The sequence below is a fragment of the Homarus americanus genome, unplaced genomic scaffold (genome assembly GCF_018991925.1).
Source record: "Homarus americanus isolate GMGI-L3 unplaced genomic scaffold, GMGI_Hamer_2.0 scaffold7626, whole genome shotgun sequence".
In the NCBI taxonomy this organism is placed as follows: Eukaryota; Metazoa; Arthropoda; class Malacostraca; order Decapoda; family Nephropidae; genus Homarus; species Homarus americanus.
Genome location: NW_024718273.1, coordinates 14,108,553 through 14,123,907, shown reverse-complemented (window position 1 = coordinate 14,123,907; position 15,355 = coordinate 14,108,553). Strand labels below are relative to the sequence as shown.

Below are 15,355 nucleotides of genomic sequence, written 5' to 3'. Positions count from 1 at the left end.
CTACCTTGTAATCACCTGGACTCCTCTGGGCGGAGCATGACGGGGATGGGGCGGGGCACGACGGGGACGGGGTGGGGCGGGACAGGGAAGGGTTGAGGAGGACAGGTTAGAGGAAGGGGGATTCCAAAGCACAAGGAGACAATGGTGATAACAAGAGGTCATAAGACATGTCAACAAGAGAAATAAAAGACACGAAGAAGAAGAATAGTGACAGGAAGCTTTAAGACCATACCTGTGTGTGGTGAAGGTGTGTGTGGAGGCGGAGGCCAGCACCAGCGCCAGGGTCACCAGGCGAGGCACCATCATGGTCGACACACACACAGGGAGGAGCGGGTGTTGTCACGTGCCAAGGCTAACAGGTGAAACTCCCTGGAGATGTGGCACTTGGGATCTTTGCTCTTGTGAGGTGCCAAGAGGAGTCTGTTTTAAGTGACACCCTAAATCCGGCTTCTTGTTAGGTGCCAAGAAGGGACCTGTTCACGGGGCACTCCCGGTTATGTGGCACCTGCCACTTTACCTCAGGTGTGGTGATAGAGAGAGACTGGGTGATTTAGGTTACACTATCTTGTAGTGTGTGTCTGCGTGACACTTGGCACAATAGGGGGGTTAAGATAGGCACGCTGGAGACATCACACGACGAACTCAAGTTTTCTTCAAGATATTCAGCGTCACATAAGACTATCTAGGAATTTTAAGAAAAAGTATTAAAGTCTCACTGGCATTTGCAAAATGTTCCCTGTCCTTTATCAGATTGAACTTTACTTAGACTCACACAACCAAGATACACCCTCGTGCTTTCTGATGCCTGAAAGTTGTTGTTTTGTGCTGTACAGGTCACTAACTACGCTCTCTTCTCACCGCTAGTCTGTTTACACATTGTCACTATCACTGCACAGCCCATCAGAATCTAAGCTCAAATCAAGAATATTTCGGAGAATGTAAATCAAGTATTTCATTCTACTGAAAAATCATCAAACATTTTTCTTTCCAAATCTATTTTAGGTCCCCATCAAATTAAAGAAAACACATTTTTTTTTATACAGGTTAACGAGACGCACAACTAACAGACAAAAACATTACAATCAATCCAATCCCATCCCGTTAATTCTTCCCAATCCCCCTTAGAGTGATTCCCTCTCACCATCCCAACTTGTGAAAAGAAGTATAATCAATCTTGCTGTCGCATCTACGGCCTACTTAGATGAGGCCTTCTCGTCCCTCCATCTATCTCCCCCTCCCTCACCTCCCCCCCTCCCTCACCTCCCCCTCAACTAGTCAGTGATACCATTCATGTTCGAATTATTATAAACAAATCAAATGGTCAAGAGAAGTCTGAGTCTGTCTTCACACTTAATATTTAGGTTAATGGCTGAAGAAAGCCTTGAGGGGGGGGGGGGTCGAGGACGTTAACTAAGCCAGTGTCCAGACGTTAACTAAACCAGTGTCCAGACGTTAACTAAAGCAGTGTCCAGACGTCAACTGAACCCCCGTGTCCAGATGTCAACTGAACCCCTGTGGCCAGACGTCAATTGAACCCCGTGTCCAGACGTCAACTGAAACCCCGTGTCCAGATGTCAACTGAGCGTCAACTGAACCCCGTGCCCAGACGTCAACTGAACCCCCCGTGGCCAGACGTCAACTGAACCCCTGTCCAGACGTCAATTGAACCCCGTGTCCAGACGTCAACTGAACCCCCTCCCCAACACATCAGTTAACCCACCAACCTCAGACATCACGTAAATCTGCCCAACTACAGGTTTCAAATGACATCTCCAACTCGATTATCAACAAGAAAACATCAGACAAAGGCAATTCTCCTTAACATGTACAAACTTATAGCTGTTCAAGACCATAACACTTTACTATAAACAAACACTAATAAAAATAACAAACATTATACCACACATAACATAAGCATTAAGCCACACGTGCATTTTCCGTCGGGTAGAGCAAATGCATGTAAAAAATAAATCCGTTCTTATTATGTTTAAAGACTAAACAATATTTTCTTCATGGAGGAACGCATTTGGGTGGACGAATAAGACCACGTACTAACAGACACGCGAAGAGAAATTATACATCTACAACGACATCAAGCGGTAGAGGGAGATAAATTTACATGAGAGAGAGAGAGAGAGAAAAAAAATCACCGAATAGCGAGAGGTTATATTCTACTGGGTGGCATTAATCTCTGTAGTGAGGCCCTTGAACATTCGACAGCCCGAGGGACACCCTACACCGCCCTATAACAGTGATGTATAGGCCTCATCTGTCATGGTGTCAGGTAAAGAGGGCAGGTGAGTAACTACTATAATGCCACATCCTTTCTTTCTTCACCTCCCCCCCCCCACTTTCCTCCTTTACGTAACAGTGGTATTCAATTTTCTGACACTCATTTTTTTTCTGGCAGTAAGGGAGAAGTTGTGTGAGCGAGAAAGATTGTAGCGGTGGTAAATTTTGCGGCTCGACTAGCAGTTTGGTGTATGTGAAATTTAGGTCCACAACATAAAGTATAGTTTTACACACACACACACACACACACACGGGTACATGCACAAAAGTATATACAAAGACAAAGGAGATATATAAATAAAACCTACACAGACACATACACACTCCTATACAACGACAGACACACAGACGCACACAGACGACATTGTCACACAACAATTAACTTTTTAATTAATCAAGAAGGAAAAATATTGATAGGACAGTCTGGCCTACAGCCCACCCTAACCTACTTTAAACTCACCTTAACTTTACCTAATCTAATCTCATATAACCTAACCTAGCCTAGCCTAGCCTAACGCAATCTAACCTTCCGTAGCTGTACAGATGGTGCCTATAAATTTTCTTCACCAATTCATTCGCTTCATTAACATCTATTTGTTCATTCAACTTTCACTTCTATCTTTCTTTCATTATACAGGCTACCTCCCTCCACCCCCTCCCAACACACCTCATCAATTACTTGTTCACAACGTCAACAGACATTTAAATTTCCATTTCTCTATATTACAAATGGAGTTCTGCGGCAGAGGGGCTACAGTGCTCGCATATTGTCCTTTGGGTCACTAGTTCGAGCTCGGGGCACCCTCAGTTCACCCAACTGTAAATGGGCACCTAACGTTACAGATGAGGGAAGTGAAGGCGGTCAAATGCAATACCGACCACATCGTTTAATTTGTTCATTCATTATTACCGAGCAAATGTTATACGTTACTTCGCCTTCTTATATTAGTGACATTATTATTTCTTTCTCTAGCTACACTTGGCAACTCCACGCTGAAGCAGTTACCAGTTGTTGTTATTTCGTTAATTAATGTCTCTAAGTAACATCTCTGGTACCTTCCGCACGTCTCCGTTTTCATAGCCCCTTCAGTACGATGTCAACCTCCGAGTACAATAAACTAGTCCATCGATTACAGTATCTTAACCCCTTGAATTCGATGACTTAACTCCTTGAGAATACCAATATCATCCCTGGAGTAGAGTCCCTTGAACCACTGGAAACGATGACCTCTTCCTTCGAATACGATGATACTGTAGTCAGGTGGGTTAAATTATTGTATTGAAGGTGTTAATGACCCTCGACCCAAGTAACTGAACCTTATGGCTGGATGAAAGTGATCCTGGGAAATGGAATTCGCTGGAACAGGTAACAAAATCCCCAGACTTTGGAATGAAATGCTCGGAGTGGGTAATGAGACCCTTGGCATGGATCATACGACCTTGGGAATAGGAAATTGAATCCAGGGCTTAGATTAGCTGGAGCTGTTGCGGCGACTTTTAAGGAAACGATTTTGTTGATGGAAAATAATAAATGGGGTGATGTAGACGACACATGATGTGAAGGACGATATAAAGCACTGAACACGACAGAATTTCAACCCTTTCTTCAAGCTGGCGGCCACAGACTCAAGCTGGTGGCCACAGACTCAAGCTGGTGGCCACAGACTCAAGCTGGTGGCCAAAGACTCAAGCTGGTGGCCAAAGACTCAAGCTGGTGGCCAAAGACTCAAGCTGGTGGCCAAAGACTCAAGCTGGCAGCCACATACTCAAGATGGTGGCCAAAGATTCAAGCTGACTGACACAGTCAAGTTGGTGGATACAGACTCAAGATGGCAGACACAGACTCAAGCTGGCTGCTACATACTCAATCTGGCCGTCCACAGAATCAAGCTGGCTGCACACAGAATTAAGCCGGCCACATCTTCTTGCAATAGATACAAGAAACAACAGAATTGTCCGAAAAGGATTCATACCCACACGAAGTTTCAGATAGCAAGCAAACCGTATCACCTCGAATCCTACGATGACAAATAGAGTCATCCATGTCACTCCCTCCCATCAATGTGGGTGTTGGTGTGAGATACAAAAGCCTTTCCCTTCAATGAGAAACTAACAAGCTTTTGGAGTAGTTTACCGCTCAAGACAACGAAGACAATAACAACTCTTATAGTAAAAAAAGGAGAATGGATGGAGGAAAGACGTTCAATAATTCATGGATGTCCCTCTTGCCCATCCACTCACTTCGCCTCCTCTTGACGAAGCCACGACAGGATATGGTGACCACTAGGCAATAAAATTTCTAAACTATTTCCAGCGATACTACCATTCACACTGTTCTCGGATCTCTCCACATTTCCAATACAGTAAACTCAGAAATTAAACCAAAGAGTTAAACCTTATATAAATTACTTCAGTTTATATACCAATTGATTTACTCTTAAGTGATTGGGTGACTTATTGTGAACCGTTACAGTAATAATTAAGTCAGTATTTACTTTCATAAACCTTACCAACCAAGCCTATTCTAACCTAGCCCAAACAACTAAACCTAACCTAATCTAACCTAACTAACCTAAACTAACTAACCAACAAAACCTAACCAATCCAACCAAACTTAAATTAACCTAACCTAACCTAACCCCAAAATATGTATCATTACATACCACCCTTGTCTCTCGTTTGTAATAATATAATCGTTTTTCTTTCCTATATATGTGTCGTATGTGTCCCCAGAAATCCCCCCCAAAAACCCCTTAAGGCTTAATCTAAAACGTTATACTTTCAAATTAAAACCAAAACCAAAATAAAAACAATCTTTCATCTAATAATTTTACGTATATTCCAATTATCTGACTGTTATTACCTACACAGCTATTTAAAAAAAAAGAATCACTACAATACTCATGGAAATGTGATAATATACATTTCAGTTCCTCATAACCAATTAAAAAAGATTACAAGCAATGAGGAAAAATCGGGTTTCATTACCGAGAAATATGGCTTCGTTATCTCCGTAAAGGTCGAGGAGAGTTCGGGTTCGGGGTATTGGGGGGTTCGGGGTTTCAGATGTTCGGGTTTCAAGTTTTCAGGGGTCAGGATTCAAGTGGTTCCTAATTCCGAGTTTCAGGGATTCAAGGTTTTAAGGATTCGTGATTTAAGGTTTCAGGGGGTTTGAGATTCAACGTTTCGAGATTTCGGGATTCAGGGTTTCAGGATTCAAGGTTTCAGGATTCTAGATTCAGGAGTTCGTGTTTCAAGATAACAGGGATTCAGGATTCAAGGTTTCAAGGGTTAAGGTTTCACGGTTTCAGGGGGTTGAGGTTCAAGGTTTCAGGATTCAAGCTTTCAGAGTTCAGGGTTATGGGGTTCAGAGTTTCAGGGGTTCGGAAGTGGGAATTAGACCTTACCTCGTCTCTTTGTGTATTGGTAAATAGTTTCTGCACAATACCTAAAGTTCTATTGGGACGAACAGGGACCCAACTTCATATCTAACTTCTCAATCTGTCTGTCTGTCTGTCTGTGTTCTTCCTTCTCCCCTCTCTTTCTCACATATATAACTTCTCTGTCTGTCTCTTTCTCCCCCTTTCTCTCTCTTTCTCAAAGTTCTTCCTTCTCTCTCTCTCTCTCTCTCTCTATCTCAATTTCTTTATCTTCATTTGTTTGTCTTTTCTCTGATGCTTGCCCTATTTTTTTCTCACTTACTTTTCTATCTCTAATTTCTCTTGCTATCTCTCTATCCCTTTCTCTTGACCACCCCCCCCCCCTCTCACTCTCACACAGTGTCCCTTTCCCCTTTTTTCTAAGTATTAAGTGTCTGTCCCGGCAACTGAAGGACAGGGGAATGGTGTTACCAGATAAGAGTCGTGTTTAGGTTACAAGCATTAATGGATTTTTCTTATAAACTGAATGAGACCGACTGGCTATACTGTAGTGAAGTTACGGTACCACCACGTTATAGCTACAGTCTATGTATAATATGTATGTCAGTTACAGTGTTTGTATTAAGATCTAGAGGCACTAAAAACACGAGCTTGTTACAGTCTCAACATCGTCATCAACGTTTTACAGTCAATTTCCACAGTTGCCTGGGTTAACTAGCCGTGATTACCTGATGGTGTCTTTAGTTTGATCTCTCGTAGTCTCTCTTACCAAGTGTTCAACCTCAAGATCATCGTTCACAACCTCACCCCGTGTTGTTCTTGACTTACTCTTGGACGCTTCAGTCCCTCTTCCATTCTCTCCATATATCAGAACCATCTCAGCTTCCCCCCCGACGTAGAACTTCTCCAATGCTCTCAATACCCAGCCGCCATCTTATCTCTGAACGACACAGTACACATCTAACTTACCAATTCTCATTTCATTTCTATCTAGTCTTGGAATTCTAAACCGAGGGCACGAGAAGACATCCTCCTTGCCTGCTTTACTGCCATACAATAACACACTTCTGAACACCGGCTATATATAACTTTTTTTTTTAGAGCGGAGAGCGGGTCCCTAAAATTCTTCAAACCATTTCTGACTCTTGCAGCCCCTCCAGAATGTCACAAAGGCAGCAATACTCATCGATACATTCCAAAGATAAAAGAGTTTCCCCTAATATCGAGCTTTTACCATCCTTACTGAGTCCACGTGATCACTCACTCACACACACACACACACACACTTAATGTCAACAGCATCCTCCAGTCTGCCACTTACATCACTGCACCTCTTATGTAAACACTTTTCACACTCACTGCAACTAGTATGTAAAAAAAAAAAAAATTACATGTTACTGTGCTGAAATACTGACTATAGTCTATGTATGGAAGCATTAATTACAGTCTATGTATTAATAATCAAAGGTTTAGTAATTTATGTACCAAGATATAAACACTGGAGAGAAAATTTATATTACTGTACAAATATTAATATATATAACCATTACTTATAGAATATGTATTATTATATAAACATTACCTAGAGTATATATCAATACACAAACCTTAACTATAGTCTATGTATCAGTACAAACAAACAGCCAACAAATTAAATGTTACAATCGAGTTACAGTCTTAGGCATTACAGCAGTACACAGCCGTCACCTCCAGCTTGACGTATTGAAGCTTAACGTGACGATACCCCTTAGTATATCTTACACGCAGAGACACGTTGACTCAGCTGGTGGATTACGAGAAACGCATACAATTATTCCAAGGCTTTTTTTTTTTAATTTAAAGTTAATCCCGGTTTGTACACAGTGAAAGTTAATCTCAGTTTCTACATAACTTTTGTACAGTAAAAGTTAATCTCTCTTTCTATAGTGAAAGTTAATCTCTCTTTCTATAGTGAAAGTTAATCCCAGTATCTGCAGTGGAAAGCTAATTCCAATTTCTTTCGTGACAGTAAATCCTTTTCTACACGGTGAAAGTAAATCCGTGTTTTCACAACGAAAGTTAATTGAAGTTTGTGTTCAGTAAAAGTTAAAGGAATGTGTTTACCTTCACAAGAGAGAGAGAGAGAGAGAGAGAGAGAGAGAGAGAGAGAGAGAGAGAGAGAGAGAGAACAAACAACTAAACCGACGACTTACTTTAAAAAATTTAAACCAAAACTGACAATTTTCTCAAGACATCCAAAATAAAAACGAATTTTATTAATATTCTCAAGTGAAAGACCAAACGAACAATAATAAACATCATTGGGAGAGGGAGCCACCAGACCACCCCTGTCCCGTGTGGCTGAGGCTGTTGCTGCTCACAGGTATACCTATTTGCATGTATTTCTGTGTACCGTTCCCTTGCGGCAGCATACGCTTCTCCTTCAATTTCGAGAAGACGCTGTGATATCAGAGAACGTTAAAGGAGGTTTGGATAAAGTTAAAGGTTTGTAGAACGTTAAAGAGGGAATGGGTGAAAACTTAAGGGGTTTCCTAGAACACGTACATAGTTTAGAAAACTCTAAAGGTATAGAGAACGTCGGAAAAAACAGTGAAGATAACGTTAAAGGATATTTAAAGAACATGAAGAAGATCTAGACGAAACTTGAGAGATCCAGAGAACACAATGGTAACAATGTAAACCGTACTGTATAATTTCGGGAGGACACACACACACACACACACACACACACACACACACACACACACACACACACACACACACACACACACACACCCTCAGGGACGCCACAACGATACAAAGGTAATGCCACTAACACCAAATGCCGCAGTGGTAAGCATTTCGCCACTACACCACTCCACTCCATTACTGTTGCACGCTCGGCCTTTACTCCCTGCTTGTGTCGAGACCGTCAGCTCCTCCCTTAGAGAGTCACAACAGGCAAGAGCATTCATACACGATGCAGATAAGAGATGAATATGTTACTCCACAATGCAGAGATGGTGTAGGTAGGTGGTGCACAACGTCTACGTAGCCATGGGAGAGGGAAGCAGGGAGGGAGGGAGGGAGGGAGGAGGGAGGAGGGAGGTGGGGAAGGATTTAGAAGGAAGGAACGGAGGGATTATGGAGGAATTAGAATGGAATTAGGAAGAAGACGGGAATCAGAGGGAGAAAGTATTTAGAGGGGTAGGAAGGGATGTGGGGGGAGGTAGGAAGGGATGTGGGGGGAGGTAGGAAGGGATGTGGGGGGAGGTAGGAAGGGATGCAGTAGGGAGGAAGAGAAGGATTTAGCAAGGAGGTACTGTAAGGAATCTAGGTAAAGAAGCATGGAGGGATTAAGGGGTGAGCAGGAATCGGGAAAGGAAAAGAGGGAGGGGATTTAGGAGGGAAGTATGAAGGAACGTAGAAAGGGGGAGGGAGAGCGAGAGGGAAAAAAGGAACGAAAAGGGGAAACAGAGAGAGAGAGAGAGAGAGAGAGAGAGAGAGAGAGAGAGAGAGAGAGAGCCAGCCCCCTCACACGCACGACTCATGGTATATGCGACGTAAAAAGAGAAAGATTTCCATCGTCCTTGTTCTCTCTCCCCTCCACTTCCGTATTTATTCTCGCCTCTCCCTTCCCTTCCCTTCCCTGACATCCTCGCCGTGTGTGTACAGTATTTCACCCCTTGATAACGACACCTAACTGCTGTACTGAAACTTGACACTTATCCACCATTTCACCTGATGTAGACACCAACCTTCTGTAACAATTATTAGTTGTCAATGACTCACTGTAACATTTGTACCTTGATAATGACTCACTGTAACACCTGTACCTTGGTAATAACTCACTGTAACATCTGTACCTTGATAATGACTCACTGTAACATCTGTACCTGGATAATGACTCACTGTAACATATGTACCTTGATAATGACTTACTAACATCTGTACCTTGATAATGACTCACTGTAGCATTTGTACCTTGGTAATAACTCACTGTAACATCTGTACCTGGATAATGACTCACTGTAACATTTGTACCTTGGTAATAACTCACTGTGACATCTGTACCTGGATAATGACTTACTAACATCTGTACCTTGATAATGACTCACTGTAGCATTCGTACCTTGGTAATAACTCACTGTAACATCTGTACCTGGATAATGACTCACTGTAACATTTGTACCTTTATCATGACTCACTGTAACATCTGTACCTTGATCATGACTCACTGTAACATCTGTACCTTGATAATGACTCACTGTAACATCTGTACCTTGATAATGACTCACTAACATTTGTACCTTGATAATAACTCACTAACATTTTGTACCTGCATAATGACACCATGCCACACTAACCTCCACGATTATGGCACTGTCATTATAACTTCCGTCATGTGACACTTTACCGACCTAACCTGCTATGTGACACTACAACACTAACCCGTGACATATGACACTACAATACGGACTCTTGGCATGTGACACTACTACACTAACTCCTGGCATGTGACACTACTGCACTAACTCCTGGCATGTGACACTACTACACTAACTCCTGGCATGTGACACTACTACACTAACTCCTGGCATGTGACACTACTGCACTAACTCCTGGCATGTGACACTATTACGCTAACTCCTGGCATGTGACACTACTACACTAACTCCTGGCATGTGACACTGTGGCAGGCACACCTCGCCAGCAACAGGTGTCAGGGTAACAGAGATCCGCTTCTGTTTTATTTAGTTGTGAATTGTTTATCATCATAAGTAAGTTTGTTCTGTCTGTGTCTGTCTGTCCTCAGTGATTCCCTTGTCACTCATCACAGAAACCTTGAAAGATGTTCACCTTCACATTTGGCACAAGATTAGAAGACTGCAATAATTGGCTTGGGAGTGAATATAAACAAATGACGATCATCAGCGGTATAGGTGCACGTGTTCCTCTTATATACTAGTACCGGTGTTTGTGTATTGCTTCACTAAATACGAACTAGACAAAATATAACCAGTCACACACACACAGTCATAATAGCCTTTCCACACACACACACACACACACACCTGAAAAACTTACAACTTCCATTTAAACTTTACCCAATTTAATTTTAAACTAAAGTTATTATTTCAGTAAAAATAAATTTGTAATACAGAAAAACTTTACGGCATGCATACTGTATAAAGTACTGCAATTATGCAGTGAAAGTAAGCAAAGTATTTCCTTTTAAATTTCTTTCGCTTGGTTCGCCTTTTTGTTATTGGTTATAATAATGATTGTTTATATCACATATTCACTTAAATGCCTTTCCTTGACTACTCACGTTGACATAATTATTATTACTCAGAAGTCTCAGGACAGACTAACACAAAGCTCGAATGACACTAGTCTAATACTGGCGGTCGACGACCAGCGAGGGAGGGAGACGCCCCTAGCCGCGTCCGATCACCTCCACTGCTGACGACACACTGAGTCTAGCTGGCTGTCCACTTGGTCCGCTGTTCATACGCTGCACGCAGTTCCCCACCAGACACCCACCCGCAGGTCCCCTACTCAACCAGCTGTGGCCACACTCCATCTCCCCACCAACCAGCTGTGACCACTTTCCTTTATCTTCCCATCAACCACGTGTGGCCACACTCCCTCACCTCCCCTTCCACCAGCTGTGGTCACATTTCCCCCCATCTTCTCACCCACCAACTGCGAACACTCTCTTACCTCCCGACCCACCACCTCCATACCAACCAGCTGTGACCACACTTCCTTACCTCCACAGTCCACATCTACCAACTGTGGTCATAATCCTTTACAGCTTAAGCTCAGACATGGCCGGACCAGGTGTGTCCCTAATGATATGTTGGAGGCTGCTTCCCTTGCCACTCCACCATTACTGATATTGGAATATAATATATAACCTGCCGTGGGAGGCCACTATCAACCTGCCGCCTGTTGTAGTACATGTGACGCCCTACTTTATCAGTCTCCCAGTGTGTCAACATGTGCAAAATATTTGATAAAAATGTTAAAACCTCAAAGATTATATAACGTTTTCTACTTTTTGTCCCGTCACTTTCTACCTTCGTGTTACACCTTCCTCTCTACCTGATGTGTGTATATACTCTCCTCCCTTCTTAGAGGTTTGGTTGCACCCCTAGAGCCATCCCGCACATAATTGGATATTAATATTTGTTGTCTCATGTGTATCTGCCGTCTTGCCAAGCTCCCGTTTTATTAGAGGACCCATCCTACACCAAAGTGGTCCAGGAGTATAGTAATAAACAGCCAGATCATCATTACACGGTGACAGACAAGCAAGTTTCACCAACTACCGCATCAAGTTCCTCAAAGATTATTAGGACTTAATATTAACACATCCCAGCAGATTTCTTCCTAATAGCGAGCTCATAATAAAAGGCGGCGCGGGCATTTCTTCCAGAATGAGACATAAAGGTCGAACGTTAATAACCCAATTTCCACGACCGCCTTTGTGATGCCGGGAACCGTGAGCCCAAGTCTTTGTCTGGCGGAGCAATAAAGACTGGGGTACACTCTCGCCCATACATGTCAAGTTCGACACATCCCGGTCTGGGCTGGCGTCGTCCTGGAGACTACCTGAGCACAATCCCTCGTCTCCCACTGACACTGACTGTGCATCACCCTAGTCACTCCTGCCTAACTGACTTACGGAAAAGAAAAAAAATTCTCAGGATGGCTCTTTTGGTGAGCTATTTTTTTCCTTTAGTTTCTCCTAGCCAGAGGGCCTTTCTCCGGGTTCTCACACCAACTCTGGACAGCCGGGAACCAATTCAGTGGTCTTGCTATTTCAAAGTTCCTCAACTAAGGTACTAAATGCCCCGCTTAACTCTACTAAGCTCCTTAGCCTGTGAAGTTCATTAATCCACAATGGACGGTGTGGCCAGTCCTCAGCGGCCTCTAGCCCTTACCGTTAAGCCAAAAGCATTAGCTTTCACCAGACGACATTCACCACATGTACAACCTCAGCTTTCTCAGCACCAACAACGAGCCAAATAAACACAATTGACTTATTCTGACGAGTTTAAACTACTCTCTAACGACAACAAAACCTTCTGGCTGACCCAAGAGGATTCCAAACCTGGAAACTTTCCTAGAGTAAACATCTTCCTGAAGTTATAAGTTCTATCAATAAACCTGGGCTGTGAGGTACAGTACACAGACACGAGAAGACGCTCTTCATGAGTGGAAAACTTTGAGGCAAATGACTAAAAAAATTGCATGAAATTTTTAAATGTTTTCAACTTTTATTCAAAAGTCAACACAAGGACCAACACTTGTCCCGGACCTGGATTTATTCATCCCCTTAACCAGAACCTCAGTGGTGAAAAAAAAATCAATATAAAATTTAACTTGACGTAACTTGACGGCGAAAATGTGGCCAGGCGGCCCATTACAGACAGCGTAGAAATAATAATAATAATAATAATAATAATAATTGCACAGCCAACAAGGTTTAAAATTGTATGTTAACTCTCCCATAAGACTTTACTTTAAACACAAACACACAATAAACGGAGCCAAGTATGCATCTTGAATATTACATGTTCCTCTTAGGTAAATATGCTGCTTGGAAAGACAAGAAGATTAAAATTAAATCTAAACTTTACGTTAAAATATTTTAAGATTTCAAGCTCTTAGTCCAAACAATAATATTCTCTCAGGCTGTCCGACTGTTCATCTTATTTTATTTAATATTTACATTATTTTTCTTCAGTTTTACAGTTTTCTTACAATATATTTCATTATTATTTTCTTGCATCTCCATTTCTTATCCCCCCCCACCATCCATTCCCTGTTACCACTTTCCATCCCTACTTCCTCAACTATTATCAGTTCCTTACACTTCTGCTTCTTCTTCTTCTTCGCCCGCTTCACCAGCTCCTGCTATCGTTATTCCTCTTCCTCATCATCACTAATGTACTGTACCTTCCCCGTCACTTTCCTTCACTCCTCCTTTTGAATCAAATTGCATAATGGTGAAACAGAATATGCAACACGTTATAATGTCTCTTTCTGGACGACGCCTCGCTTGTATTTCACTTTCTGGGCCGCTTTTAGTATAATTACAGTATATTTCCTTATCCTCAATAAAGCTAATGTGTGAGGAGTGAATATCGAAGTGTGTTGTATATTTAGAATGAAACTGAGATACTGAACACGCAATTGCATTGTATATTTTGGATAAACATAACTTATTGAACACAGAGTTCTTTAATATTTTGGAATCAGGACTGACCAACTGAGTGTATCCCCCACAGGTAATTGATTGGGTGTGTTTTCTTGGCATCTCGCGGAAGTCAGAGAGTGGAGGGGAAGTTGTGGGTGGTACCGTGGGGAGGTAAACAAGGTCGTGGCAGGGACTGGAACATGCGCACTTGTTCATGAATACAGTCACACACCGCCTACACACCACCACCCTTCGTGAGATGGTGAGAAGAATAATGTATACAGTTTAGATTAAAATTTAGCGACAAATTGTGAACAAAATGAGTAGTGAAAAGTGGTATTCTCTGGGTTGTTCAACACATTAAGTTACTGTATTTCGCTGGTGCTAAGAACACTTAGAAAAATGATTTGTCGGATGGATTTTTAGTCGGTGAAGTTTTACTTTATTGGAAGCAACTAAATATTTATTTTTCTCAAAAACTTTTAAACAGAATTACCGAACAGTGTATATAAAAGTGACGGCTATTTGAAAATAAATTAAAAATGTAATTTTTTGATTACTTATGAACTCTTCAGAGTTCCTTGTAACATGTGGCGGTCACGAACGTCCAGCAATATATTAATCTATGTTGAAAGGTGACACTCGAGTAACCAAACAAACATGAACCAAGCAAAGAATAATTCACAACCGTTCTTTTATTCCCTTCACTATACGGACGCCACTTTTAGTATTTAATTTCGCTAACACTAGACAATCTTTTCCTACTCAGAGGGGACCCTGTAGACAAGTGGTTAAGTCAAGTTAGGTTGTGTATATATTCAACGCCGCCATAGTCAACAGCTCACTCGTCACAGCTTTTAGTGTGTATTAGTCAAGGTGATTTTAAGTATATTTACATCCATTTATTCTGTGAACATTTAGAAACATTTTTTAGAATTTCTGTAAAGAAACTTTGGGAGAAATGCCCAGGTTTCCTAGTAAAACTTTACGTTGGCTATATGATGGCTCTATTGAATTTTATATACTCAAAAAACCTACTCGGTTTAAGTTGAATTTAGGGGCGCCACAATATACCGGTACTTTAAGTGCAGTGTTTTTCATGGGCCAATCTGCGTTCTGAGGCAGCAATAACGTCCATTAGTAATTAGTACAAACAACTGTTGAACCAGAGTTATGAGGCAGCCTCGTCCCTGGTCCGGCAGTTGCTTTGAAAGCCAACTAATCAATAGGTTTCCGGGATGAACCTGAAACTAAGTTTCCTGGCTTATCTTTCGGATATAAACTTAGGATTCACTCGTATCTCTCACTTTTGAGCCAGGCTGTGATGCTGGTATTGTTCTGCACGTGGAGTTTGAGGCCGATTGTTCTGTATATTATAATAGTTTCTAAAGTTGAGTGTTAACTTTGCCGTGCCTTCCATTACACTAATTACTTTTTAATCATTAAGTGAGAAATATTTAAAGGAGATTCAGTCATTTTGATTAACAGCACC

At 41.8% G+C, this 15,355-nt stretch overlaps 1 protein-coding gene across 1 annotated transcript in view; it reads right to left on the bottom strand.

The window, feature by feature from the left end:
* The window catches only part of LOC121859424 (gamma-aminobutyric acid receptor subunit gamma-2-like), a gene marked incomplete in the record, with an annotated part of 138,498 nt that extends 127,376 nt beyond the window's left edge, over positions 1–11,122 (bottom strand). The window contains 2 exon segments of the mRNA XM_042356223.1: positions 233–741; positions 10,984–11,122. Coding sequence (XP_042212157.1) covers positions 233–306 — 74 coding nt within the window.
* Positions 11,123–15,355: the final 4,233 nt, after the last annotated feature.